The sequence below is a fragment of the Ovis canadensis genome, chromosome 19, assembly GCF_042477335.2.
Source record: "Ovis canadensis isolate MfBH-ARS-UI-01 breed Bighorn chromosome 19, ARS-UI_OviCan_v2, whole genome shotgun sequence".
Taxonomy (NCBI): domain Eukaryota; kingdom Metazoa; phylum Chordata; class Mammalia; order Artiodactyla; family Bovidae; genus Ovis; species Ovis canadensis.
In genome coordinates this window covers 63,345,948-63,359,300 of record NC_091263.1, presented here as the reverse complement: position 1 = coordinate 63,359,300, position 13,353 = coordinate 63,345,948, and the positions used below count along the sequence as shown (strand labels likewise).

The 13,353-nt window shown below is 56.1% G+C and overlaps 2 protein-coding genes across 2 annotated transcripts in view; both read right to left on the bottom strand.

The window, feature by feature from the left end:
* The window catches only part of POC1A (POC1 centriolar protein A), a 120,149-nt gene extending 117,361 nt beyond the window's left edge, over positions 1 to 2,788 (bottom strand). The window contains exon 1 of the mRNA XM_069561444.1: positions 2,477 to 2,788. The gene's annotated coding sequence lies outside the window, so the exon portion shown is untranslated. The remainder of the gene's footprint in view (positions 1 to 2,476) is intronic.
* A 2,375-nt stretch (positions 2,789 to 5,163) lies between these two features.
* On the bottom strand, positions 5,164 to 12,554 carry TLR9 (toll like receptor 9). The gene is made up of 2 exons (XM_069561437.1): positions 12,278 to 12,554; positions 5,164 to 11,309 (listed from the first exon to the last, which is right to left on the bottom strand). The coding sequence occupies exons 1-2, from the start codon at positions 12,461 to 12,463 to the stop codon at positions 8,223 to 8,225; spliced, it is 3,273 nt and encodes a 1,090-aa protein (XP_069417538.1). The 5' UTR covers positions 12,464 to 12,554; the 3' UTR covers positions 5,164 to 8,222.
* Between the last annotated feature and the right edge of the window lie 799 nt (positions 12,555 to 13,353).

The window sequence follows — 13,353 nt, the reverse complement described above, 5'->3', positions numbered from 1 at the left end:
AAAGAGGACAAACAGATGGCCAACAAACATGCAAAGATGTGTTCAATATAGCTAATTATTAGAGAGAAGTGAAAGTGTTAGTCACTCAAAGTCATGTCCACCTGGCGACTGTAGCTGCCAGACTCCACTGTCCATGGAATTCTCCAGGCAAGAATACTGGAGTGGGTTGCCATTCCCTCCTCCAGGGGATCTTCCCAACCCAGGACTCAAACTCAGGTCTGCATTGCATGCAGATTCTTTATCACCAGAGAATCACCAGGGAATGCAAATCAAAACTATGTAGAGGTGTTAGGAAGTATTCTAATTTCATTCTTTTACATGTAGCTGTCCAGTTTTCCCAGCACCACTTACTGAAGAGGCTGTATTTTCTCCATTGTATATTCTTGCCTCCTTTGTCAAAGATTACATATATACAATGGAATATTACTCACAAACATAGAGGTATGACCTCACACCATCAGAATGGCCACCATCAAAAAAATCTACAAACAATAAATGCTGGAGAGGGTGTGGAGAAAAGGGAATGAGTCAGGGGGCATTCTACACTGTTGGTGGGAATGTAAGTTGGTACAGCCACTGTGAAGAACAGTATGAAGGTTCCTTAAACTAAAAATAAGATTCAGCAATCCCACTCCTGGGCATACATCCAGAAAAAACTAATTTGTAAAGACACGTGCACCAGGCACCCCAGTGTTCACTGCAGCACTAACAAGAGGCAGAACAGGGAAGTCAGCATGGCTTTAATGCCTGCCAGGCAGTGGCCGGCCCACCTGTGCCCCAACCCCAAGCAGTTCTGAGGGCATAAGCCGCAGCTGCAGCCGCCTCAGTCCAAGCCTCTCCCCACACCGAACAGTCAGTGCTGCGGCCGCTGCTCCCCCCAGCCCTGGCCCTCACACTTCCCTGTGAAAGTCGGGCAGTACAGGCTGCTCTGTCACAGCAGTCCTCCAGCGCTCGCTGCACCTGTGGTCTCCAACCCTTCGTGCTCCTGCCCCTGATGTTCTGAGTCCCACAGCTTCTTGTGCATTCCTGCAACCGGCTCTTACCTTCTTCCCGTGGGCCTGCAGCAGGCGCTCACCGTCCTGTAATAAAACAAGCTCTCCCTCGGTCTTGAGCCCCACCTAGCTGCTGCCTCTGTTCTGCCCTTTCTGCTTAGCCCTCCCCACTTGGTCCTTCAGCCTGTTCTTTGTGGAGGCCACTCTTTTCTTGCCACATCGTGCTTGTCTTTGCCAAATCCAGCGGCCCATTCTGTTTGCCTCTCATTGGTATTTGAGGTGGGTGTCCTTAGCCTTTTTATAGCTTTCTCTAAGCTTCTGGGACACTGACCTCTCCTGACTTTCCTCCTCCTTCCCGAGCTGGTCGTTCTCTGAATGTTGAGCGCCCATTGGGTTCATCTCTGACTGCACGCCAGGCTTCCCCTCTCTGTGGATCCTCTCTGAGGATCTCTCCATGTCTCCAACACACACGCCACCCTGGGTTTCAGTTCAAGCTGTACATCACTGATGGCCAATAAACAAGCACCTGAACCACGCAGCTCCTGACGGCGCCCAGGGCTGCCCACTCCTCCGCTACCTACCCTTCTCCTCATCTTGCCATTATCTATCCTCTAACTCTGGCCTCTCGTGCGGAAGTCAGCTCTCATCGACGCACACGACACTGTTAACAAGTCGTGTAAGTTCTATCTCAAAGACAGACCTCAAGCCAAGCCACTTCCCGACACCTCCACTGCTTCTCTCTTGCTTGCGCCATCACCCTGGCACCTGCCCCAGCCCCAGCCTCTACCCCACGCAGCAGCCTGAGAGAGCTTTTAAAAAAACAGGGAGTTCCCTGTCAGCCCAGTGGTTAGGCCTCAGCGCTTACACTGCTGAGGGCTCAGGTTCAATTCCTGGTCAGAGAACTAAGATCCCATAAGCCACAGCCCACTCCTACCCCCGCCCCCCAAATCATGTCCTGTCCCTCCCCTGCAGAAATTTTTCTGGGTTTTCAAATTGTACCAGATGGTCGGGACTTCCCTGGTTCTCCAGGGCCTAAGACTCCAAGCTCCTAATGCAAGGGAGCTAGGTTCCAGCCCTGATCAGGGAACGAGAGCACATATGCCGCGTTAAGAGCTTGCACGCCACAACTAAGACCCAGCGCAGCCAAACAGATAAATTCTATTTAAATATCCTAGACTGTCACAATAGGCTGATGAGATTCTCTGGTATCAAGATCCCATCCATCTCTGCACCTTCATCAGCCATCCCACCCTCACCTGTTCACCCAGCCTCAGGTCTAGACAGACTCCTGGCTCTCAAATACCCACGGAGGTTCCCACCAGCTTCCAGGGGTTGGTGTTAGCCATTGTTTCTTCCCCGGATTTCTCTTCCCAGGCTCGTGATGTGCTGAATAAGCAAAAGGGGTCTGTCTCTGCTGTAACTATACACCACAGAGGACGGGGCTTAAACAACACCGCCGGTTCTCAAGAAACAACGTTTCTCACCGTTCTGAAGGCTGTACGTCTTGAGTCAAGCTGCCAACAGATTCCGTTACTGGTGGAAGTCCTCTTCCTAGCCTGCAGACAACTGTCTTCTCGCTATAAATGCATGTGACCTTTACCTCTTCCTCTTCTCTTTTTTTCTAAATTAATTACTTTATTCTGTTTTTTGGCTGCGTCCGAGTTGTTGTGCCACACGGGCCTTTCCTTGAGGCACCTGTGCTTCAGAGCTGTGAAGGCTCAGTAACTGCAGCACGTGAGCTCCAGAGTGCACAGGCTCAGTAGTTGCAGAAGGTGTGCCCCAGAATGCACATGCGCAGTAGCTGCTTGAGGCGCATGGACTTCATAGTGCGCAGGCTCAGTAGTTGCAGCATGTGCGCCCCAGAGAAGTGCCGAGTCAGTATTTGTTGCCTGCGAACTTAGTTCTCCCACACTATGTGGGAGTTTAGTCCTGCCAGGGATCAAACCTGTATTGGAACACAGAGCCTCAACCACTGGACCACCAGAAAATCCCCCTCTCTTCTTTTTATAAAACCACTAATCCTACCACGGAGAACCTACCTCCTACCCTAATTTAAAATCTAATTACCCTTCAAAGGCCCCACCTCCAAACACCATCACCTGAGGTTAGGGTTTCCACCAAGGAGGGGACACAAACATTCAGCCTACAACAGTGACCTGTGAAAACCTGCAAGATTACTTTTCTAGAATGGATAGATGAGCTGAAGAACAGCCAAGCAACTGGAGGAATGAGACTCCTGGCCTCAGCTCCGAGCCTCTGGGGGTGGGTCCATGCCCCTAACCAGGCCAGGCGATGAGAGAGCTGGCTGAGTCCTGGTCGCATCAGATAAAGCCACACACCCGGGCAGGCCCCCTGGGTAAGATGGAAGTCATATCCCCTGGGAACCACCACAAGTTTCCTTTCAGCTCAGGAAATGCCCTCATTCAGCTTTCCCGGCCCTGTTCCCCCAGGACAGCCTTCAGGGCCCTTCCATTGTCCACCAGATTCCCACGCCTGGAACTGCCTCCACCTCCTTTCCGTCCAGTAGTTTCCCCTCTACTTTGGGTCACGTTTCTCTCCCAATGCTTAACAAGACCCACCTTCCTTCTCATTTAGACTCAGAGCCACGGGGGGGTTGGGGGGAGTCAACAAGGTCATTAGCTCAGCTTCTCCCTGCTGTGTGTGATTATGAGAACAAAGGATGATGGAATGTTCTGCAGAGCAGGGGTCCCTAACCTCTAGGATCTAATGCCTGATGATCTGAGGTGGAGGTGATATAATAGTAATAGAAATAAAGTGCACAACAAATGTAACGCTCTTGAATCATCTGGAACCCATCCCCCTGTATAGTCCCTGTCGGTGGAAAAATTTCCTTCCACAAAACGGGTCCCTGGTGCCAAAACTGTCGGGGAGCACCGCTGCAGGAGCGGAAGGATTCATCAACTGCTTACACAGGAAAAGTTCGTGTAAGCAAGGTTTCTAATAAAGATGCAAGTGTGGAAATGGATGATGTCATGGAAGCTCCCTGAGAATATTCGGAAGCCTAGGGCATTAAATGGGTTTCCCTAGTGGCTCAGATGGTAAAGACTCTGCCTGCAATGGAGGAGACCCAGGTTCGATCCCTGGTTCAGGAAGTTCTCCGGAGAACGGAATGGCAACCCACTCCAGTATTCTTGCCTGGAGAATTCCACGGGCAGAGGAGGCTGAAGGGCTACAGTCCATGGGGTCGCAAAGAGTTGGAGAGGACTAAGGGACTAACATTTTCACTTTCAGGGCATTAAATAATGTGTCCTTAGAGGGAAATGGGAGAGCTGTAACTTAGAATCTTAGCAGGTAGAATTTCCTTACTTTTACATTTCTTCCCGTCAAGTTGTCCTATGTCTTGTGCCCAGACCTCGACTTGTCTAGCGCTCACTGATCCCTGATGGCCGGGAAGCACAAGGAGGCAACACCAGGGTGTGCAGATCCCTTCCCGCTGCCAGGTTCCTGAGCCTCTGCTTCTGAGGCAGGAGATAGACAGGCTCCAGGTTGGATATTTACAATCACCCAGCTCCTCTTTGAATTTCCTGAGGCGAGAGATAGGTGGGCTCCTGCTGAGGAATTTACTACCAGCCTCCTGTTTCCTCTCCAAAATGGAAGTGACCACAGAAACAGGGTAAATAGCCAGTCTTTGTGTCTTGTAAACATCTCAAGGGAATAATCATGACAAGGACAAAGAGAGGCAAGAACCCTGCCTGCGTAAAGGATAAGGGAGGCATTACACGTGCTCAGGATGGCTCCTTGGAGTCAAAAATCAGAGGATATTCCAGGCCGTAATGAGTCTTGCTCTTCCCAGAAGCCTTCACATTGAGATCCATCTTGGCTAAGGTGTATGTGCGCAAACCTCAGGTGAGGGTCCTGAGACAAACTGACCAGGGGGAGAGCGAGAAAGATGATTGGCCTGAGGGAAGACAAAGACCCGGAAAACCGCCCCCTTATAAAGGATTTAAACTTCAAAAAAGGCGAGACTCTCTCTCTCTGAGCTCACCTGTGTGCCTTTCCTTATGTACTTTTCTTTTCAATAAACTGTTTACTTTACCCTTTACCTTCTACCGCCTCACCTCATTCTTGACTAAGCAGGCGAAGACTAGGGACCCTAGCCTAACTGCTGGCTCTCTTGCAGAAACCAGTACTCGAGAAACGAAGCACCACATTTGGAGTGTTAGAGAACTCAGATTTATTATACTGGCGGGCCCAGGGGAGTTAACACTCCAACCTCTGAGCCCCGAACAAAGGGATTACAGAGTTTTTCTAGACAGACTGTAGTGGGCAACACTGGCTGTTAATAGGCTGGTTTAAACTAAGGGGTTTCGCGCGCACGGGTACAGTGGTCAAGATGGGGAGGGGGATGCCTGGCTTGGACAGGCATGATTAAGCAGATTTGCAGGGGCTGGACGATTTCAAAGAGCAGGACAAGGGTGAGTGAGATAAACTCCAGTTCCTAGTATTGCAAGTCCCCGCTTTTTGAGACTACGTGACCTACGTGATCTAGACTTTGCAAGGGGCAAGCTGAGTTACAGAGGCAGAAGGAGAAGGAGGTGATGTAAAATTTTAACTTTTCCTCTTCAGCTCCACCATGGTCCAGCGGTTAGGACTTCCAGACTGGGAAAGTAAGACCCTGCTTCCAGCAATGGCTCCCTGCTGCTTGCTGCAAACTGGCACTTACTGCTGCGTGCGTCCGAAATCAGCTCCACCGCAGTTGCCTCTGAACCCCTTTCAGTGCACTGGCCCTGACTCAGAAGGGCCCTGACTCAGAAGGATCCATCTCTGGATAGAGAGAGAAAAATCTCTCACAGTCCCAGTGAGAGGTTGTCCTCAGTGTAAGTACCTTACCTACAAATAACCACTGGGTGGCCAGCTAGGTCTCCCAAACTTGAAACACATTACCATAAATACTTGTAACAGCCTGCAGAGTAACTCTGGCCATTCTCACAGGCAGATGTGCAGTCTCTATAGGGGAGGGCACTTGCCCAGGATAACCCAAACAGCAGAGTTGGTGGTCCCCCCAGGTAATCTGATTCAAGGCCCATTTCTTCCCCAGCCTTGCAAAGCTGTATTGTGGGCAGTGTTAATGGTTGAGGACGTGCAGCAGTGTGGAGAAGAGGGCCAGCCACCAGCGTCCTTCCTGACCACAGGAGCCCAGTTCCTAGCACCCCCTGCAGGGCCCAGGCTAGTGGCTCTGCCCCTAGATGTGGTCGATGACAGCAGAACTTTCCCCTGCAAGTTGAACTGAGCACCATAGACGCCTCTAGATTGACTTAAGTGGAGCCCAAGCATGCTCCTACCATAGCCCCCATGCTTCACCTCCAAGATGCTCTTCTGAATCCTCAGAAGAACCAGGACTGGGAGCATGAGTGCATGGCCAGGAATGCAGAGGTCCTAGCTGGGGTCTGCCCCAGGGCAGACGCTGTTGGTCAGAGACAGGCAAATTGTGCTTCTCACATGCAAAATGTGGTACCCTGGGCAGGGCCCTGACTTCTGCTCCCAGATGTGGCCAGAACAGTCTCAGAGCCACTCAGTGGCCCCCTTTCCCCCGCCCACAAGACTGCAGCCTAGGGGAATGACAGTTCTTGTTTTATTTTCTCCCCAAGTGTGGGTTAAGGAAGTGCTTGGGGCCATGCTAGCCTGCTCCTCCAGAAGCTGGACTGAATCAGGACCCTCATGGGGCCACAGATATGTGGGTCAGAGACCCTCCTCTGTCTTTCTTTTAGGCAGGCAGATAATAGGGGATGCCAGCCTCCAGCAGGAGCCCCTGTACCCAGGTCAGAAAGGAGAAGGTGGCCTAGACTTCTCTCCCAGCAATAGCCTGGAGGGAGGGGAAAAAGCAGCCTCCTGTCCTTACCAGGGATCCCCACAACCAGGCTGCAAGATTAGCCAAGTCTGCCTGAGTGCCAACCTTCCAGCCCAGAGGCCCTGAGCCCCTGAGCTGCCCCAAACTGGGCCCATGGCCAACTCAGCTGGGTTCTCTCTCCCAGCGCCCCAGAAACCAGCTCGAACCAAGAGGCCGCACGTGTCTCCTCTGCGCCTCAAAGGGCAGGTTTACTTGTAGGGATGGGAGACAGCCGGCCTGAGCAAAGCAGCTCAAGGACCCTGGGCCTAACAGGACCCATGACTCCTCACACACTTGTGGAGACACTGAACAGGCTCTCTCCAAACAATGGGCATCGAGGCTCCCAGCAGTATCCCAAAGTCTACACAGAAATCTAGCACCAAAACTAGAAACACACACACATACTCCACCGTGGCTGCAACTCCCACATACGTACAATCAGCTACGAGAGGCAGGAGCAGGAAAGAGAGGCCCCTCCTTTGTAGCCAGGTGACGGCTCTCACCGAGGTGTCCCTTTGATGCAGAACAGAGAGACTCAGCATGCACTCAAGGCAGAAACAGAAAGGGATGGGTTGTGAGCTCACCTTAGACTCTTCCCTAGCTCTCAGCCCGTTGCTGCCAGGATTCACCCACAGGCCTTCCTCTCCCCAGCCTGGACCAGCCTCCCCAGTGCAGCATAAACGTGGCCACCAGAAAGCGCAATCACCCCCTCTGAGCTTGCTGCACATCTTCCTGATCGCTTTAGGAATGAACATTCTGCAGGGTTACCACTTCTTAGGAATCTGGTGCCAGTCAGAAATGAAGCAGGCCTGCAGATTCCCTGCCTGCCCTTGAGGCACCCTAGGCCCTGCTGGTGAGGGAGATAGATCCTGAGGCCAGTTACAGAGGAATGCCCAGCTCAATAGGACTGGTAATTGAGGGAGGAGTTGAAAGGGTCAGGAGACCCAGTCTATTCTCTGGGAAGGACCAAGACCTCACTGTCTGAAAAAGATGACAGTGAACACAACTGCCCTTAGCAGCTTCCCCCTAACCCTGCCAGCCTAAGCCCTGTGGGCCCTCCCCTTTTCTCCATGGCAATTACCGCCAATCACCTGTTGCTCCCCGCCTTTGTTTTAGGCCCGGTGAATTCTCCCCTTTTCCCTCCCAATAGCACCTCCAATGAGCTCAGGGTTAGTTGTTGGCTCTCCAGCAGCATTTATTTATGTGTCTGCTCTATGCCAGGGGGCCAGACAGAGCGGTGGGATTGCAAAGGGAGGCACGTTGGGGCATCCCAGGCAGAGAGGCAAAACGGGGGGTGGTGTGGGGAGACGGGGGTGCGGGGAGTTGGGGGTGTGTGAGATTGTGGGGGTGGGGTTAAAGGAGTGCTGGGCAGTCACTCTGTGCTATTCGGCTGTCGTGGGGCCCCGGCAGAAGTTCCGGTTATAGAAGTGGCGGTTGTCCCTGGTCAGGGCCATGCCCAGGTTGGCCCAGAAGCTACCCTGGCCACTGGGCTGGTGGGGCCAGAGGAGGACGCTCTGGCGGCAGAGGCGCTGGCGCAGCCGCACGTAGCGGGACCGGTAGGCGGCGGGGCGCAGGATCACCAGCACCACGACGTCCTTGCGGTCCTCCAACAGGCGCTGCTGGGCCAGCAGGAAGCTGGCGCGCAGGAGGCCGCTGACCCGGTCCGTGTGGTCCAGCACGAACATGGTCTTGCGGCTGCTGTAGACTGAGGCCCACAGGTTCTCGAAGAGCGTCTTGCCAGGGAGCCAGTCTCGCTCCTCCAGGCAGAGGCGGAGCGCCCGGCGCCCGCGGCGCTCCTCCAGCTGCACGCGGAGCTCGTTGTACACCCAGTCAGCCACTGCACTCTGCGCCTTGTCGAAGACCACGAAGGCATCGTAGAGCAAGGTGTCCTCACCCCGCTGCCGCCGCCGTCGGGGCAAATGGGCCAGACACAGGTGGAAGCAGTACCAGAGGTCCCAGCCACAGAGGTGGTGCAGCATGGGCACCGCCAGGCCCAGCGCCACCATTAGCAGCGAGAAGCCAAAGCAGTCCAAGGAGAGGGTCTCATCCAGGCAGAGGCGCAGGTCCTGTGCGAAGATGCTGCGGCCCTGGAGCTGGCCCGGACTGCCACACGTGACGCGCCTAGACAGCCCAGGCACGGCCGCCTGCATCTCCAGCAGGAAGTCCACGAAGGCCGCCCCGCAGGCGCAGTGGAGCGGGTTGGCGCTCACGTCTAGGATTTTCAGGGTCTCTGTTAAGCGACCGAACCAGAAGGGATCCACTGTCTTCAGGGCGTTGGCGCTGAGGTTAAGCTCTTTCAGCCGGTTGGCAAGGACAAAGAAGCCAGGGGTCACAAAGCCGATGCTGTTGCTGCTCACGTCCAGCTTCTGGAGCCGGGTGCCAGGTGGCAGGCTGCCGTTGCTCAGGGCCTTCAGCTGGTTTCCCGCCAGATCCAGGGCTTCCAGCTGGGGCAGGACAGTCAGGCTGCTCCAGTTGAAGAAGGCCAGGTTATTGTCCCGGAGACGCAGCTGCCGCAGGCTCTTGGGCAGGTTATCCAGGTGACGAGGCAGGAGGGTGTGCAGGTGGTTCTTGGACAGGTCCAGCTGGACCAGGTTCCTCAAGCCTTTGAAGAAGCAGAGATAGAGGTCTCCCTCGGCCCACATCTGGCTCAGGGAGTTGCCGCTGAAGTCCAGGGCGCGCAGCGAGGCGCTGCTGAGCTTCTGTGACACGCGGCTGTGGATGCCGTTGTGCGCAAGGCTGAGGTAGCGCAGGGACGGCAGCTGGGCCACGAAGCTGAGGTTGTGGCCCACGCCCTGCATGCTGAAGGGCTGGCTGTTGTAGCTGAGGTCCAGTGCCTCCAGCTGCGGCAGCTCCGTGAACGAGCGCCCATGGTACAGGTCCAGCTTGTTGTAGGACAGGTCGAGCACTCGCAGGCCGGTCAGCGGCACGAACTGCGAGCCATTAACCGCCTGCGAGATGCTGTTGTGGCTCAGGCGCAGGCACTGGAGGCGGGAGAGGCGGGTAAACATCTCCTGCTGGATCGTCACCAGGTTGTTCCGTGACAGGTCCAAGGTGAAGTTGAGGTTGCAGCTTGGCATGAAGTCCTTTGCGCTGACGGCGGCCAGCGGGCCTGGAGCGAGGCCTCTGGGCCACCACCAGACTTCCACCCCGCTGTCCACCTCCCCGAGGGCGGCCACCGGCCTCGCCGCTCCGCTGATGCGGTTGTCCGACAGGTCCACAAAGAGCAGGCTCGGGAAGGCCCCAAAGATGCTGAGCTCGGCCTGGTTGATGAAGTTCAGCTGCAGACTCAGACTCTGGAGCTTGGGCAGCTGGGTCAGCGGCCGGAGCGTGGTGTTGGTGAGGGAGCGGAAGAAGATGCCATGCATGTCCAGCTTCTCCAGGGACACCAGGCCCCCAAAGGAGGGTGCCAGTTGCAGGTGGGCGAAGGACACCTTCTTGTGGTAATTGAAGGACAGGTTGAGTCTGCGCAGCTGGGTCAGGTTCCTGAAGATGGTGGTCTTGGTGATGTAGTCATAGAGGAAGTTCTCACTCAGGTCTAGCACTTGGAGCCTGCCCAGGCCGCGGAACCAGTCTTTCTCTAGTTTGTAGAGAGAACTGTCCTTCAACACCAGGCCTTCGAGGCGGCTCAGGTGGCTGAAGGTGTCAGGGTGCAGCTTGGGGAAGTTCTTTGGGCACTCCCTGCAGGGGTTGCGGGCGTGGTCGCAGCGGCGGCAGTTCCCGCCCACATCAAGCACGCGCAGGGCAGTCAGATTGGCCAGGTCCTCGGGTGCCAGGGTGATGATGTGGTTGTAGGACAGCAGCAGGGTGTCCAGGCTGGGGGGCAGGCGGCGGGGCACCTCCGTGAGGTTGTTGTACTTGAGCGACAGGTGCGTGAGGTTGCCCAGGCCAAGGAGGGCGCCCGGGGCCACCTCCACGGCCTGCTGGCAGGGGTTCTTATAGTAGCAGTTGCCGTCCATGTACAGAAAGCGCAGGGCGTGCAGGCCGGTGAAGTGGGTGGGGCCTAGCACCAGGATGCTGGTGCGGCTCAGCGACAGGGATACGAGAGAACTGGGCAGGGCAGGCACGGTCGTGATGCCATTGTAGCTCAGGTTCAGCTCCTCCAGGGTGGGCACAGCCAGGAAGGTGTTGGGCTCGATGGTCATGCGGCAGGGGAAGTGCATGGGGCTGAGGCCGGCCGGCGGGCAGTTCCACTTGAGGTTGAGGATCCTCAGGTTGGACAGGTGGACGAAGTCAGAGTCGTGCAAGTGGTGGATGCGGTTGGAGATTAAGGAGAGGCTGGTGACATTGGCCCGGGGGGCTCCGGCCGAAAAGCGCGGCACAGACTTCAGGAACAGCCAGTTGCAGTTCACCTGACCCCGGGGCTGGAGCTCACAGGGCAGGAAGGCAGGCAGGGTGCCCTGGGCCAGGGCTGCTGCCAGCGCCGCCGCCTGCACCAGGAGAGAAAGGGGGTGCGGGGCACAGTAGGGGCCCTGCAAGGTGGGCGCCGGGTGAGGACACGGCCCCAGCTCCACCTCCGCTGCCCCACCTCCCTGGGGGTTTCCCAGGAGGGCTTCCACCTCCGTCTCTCCCAGCCTTCCAGGGAGGTTCCTGTTTCTCTCTGCAGTGCCCATCACATCTCCAAAGCCCATGGGGAACTTGGACTCAGATCTGAGACCCAGCCTTTGACTCAGAGAAAGGAATCAGAGCTCATCCTGAGACCTGCAATCTAGACTTGTGATGGAGGCTTTCACTCAAAACCAAACCCTAGCTGGACAGGAGAGCCAGGTTGGTGGTCAACAGGCGCCCCCCAAGCTCACCCTCGCTTCCCCCTTCCATTCCTCAGAGGTCATTTCTCTTCTCTCCCAAGCAGAGAGGCATCTTCCCTTCCCTCCAGCACCCCTGAAAACCTCCCTCTGCTCTCTGTCAGGCTTCCCCCAACCACTCCTGCTCCACTTGGCCAAGAGGTGGAAATGAAGGTCTCCTGCTGGGGTTCAGGCTGGCCACTGCCCAGGGCCTTGGCCAGGATGGCTACTGCCTAGCTCTTTCATGCTCTGCCCACCTTACCCAGCCCAGGCACTCAAACTGTTGTGGGTCAGAACGAATTGGAGGGAAGGTTGGGCAGCAAAGGGCAGACAGGGCACAGCCCTGGCGTCCCCCTGGCTTACAGCTCAGCAGCACCACCACCAGTGAGCCCAGCAGCACCACCACCAGTGAGCCCAGCACCACCAGTGAGCCCGGCACCACCACCAAGAGCAGCCCTTAGCCCCAGCCTCCTCACCCAAGCAGCGAGTTTTGGTCTCCTGGCTCATGACTTCAGGGCTCAGTGAATTTCCCCAGAGCCACCTGGGTGACTGTCCCTTTCACCTACCTTTGTCTGTAGCTCCCAAGCCCGTGTTTCTCCCCATCACTTCCTCCCCACCTTGTCCCCTTCCCTGGGGGCCGAGGGCTGCTATCCTACCATGGCAGGGAATGCGGCTTCTCCAGAGGGTCTGGCGGGCAAGTTGGGCGGCAGCTGCAGGGAAGGATGCTTGGCGCTCACTTCCCGTGCCGACGGCTCAGAGAGCAGAGGAAGTGAGAATTTTGTAATAACCTGGTAGCCCCCTTCCTCCCTGCGCTCATGGCAGGGGTGGGGTGTAGGGGACATAATGAGTCAGAGAGGCCATTTGCATAGTCAGGTGGCAGATGGCTCCGTCACCCCTTCCTCTTTCTACTCCCGCCCCCCACCCCAGTCTGTCTGAACCATCTGTCACACCCCACGTGGGCCTCACACCTGTCCTCTGGGAAGTCTGGAGAGAGGTGAAGGCCCAGAGCTCAGTCTAAGGTTGGCAAGAGATTGGAATTAGGAGCAGTGTCAGACCTGGTGGGGTATGCCTCAGCCTTCTCAACCCCTGCCCCCCCAGGCCGGCAGCTCCCTCACTGCCCTTTCCTGCCCTGAGGTACAAGTCCTAGAGCTCTGTGTATCATGCTGGGCCTGGCGTATGGGACAGGGGGCAGCACTGGCCTTGCCCAGGGTCATCTGCCCCTGCCACAGCGGTGGCTTCCTCCAGGAGCAGGCCCTCCTCTGCATTCCCAGGGCACCATCAGAGCACAAACCCCACCAATGGATCAGCTGAGACCTCCTGGCCCATCCTCCCCTGAGGCTCCCCCCACAATCCTTCTGACCCAGGTGATTGCAACAGATCACTCAGGCCCCAAGCCGCAGGATGCCCCAGGACCCTCAGCAAGTCCTGCTGGCTCCATGTTCAGAATGTGCCCATTTTCCACCCTGCCCCCACTTCCACATCCGCCAGCCTGGTCTGAGCTGCCGTCTCCTCCTGCCTAGACCAGAGCAGTTGTCACATCCTCAGGATTGTCCTGCTTCTGCTCTCAAGGTCCACAGTTTGTTCTTATTAGGCCCCTAAGTCACATTAGGTTCCCCCTCTGCTCAGACCCCTCCATGGCCCTTTCTGGGGCCAGAGCCACAGTCCACACAATAGCCAGCAGGGTCCTATGCTATCTGCCTGCCCCTTGCTCCCTGCCCAGTCTCCAGACACA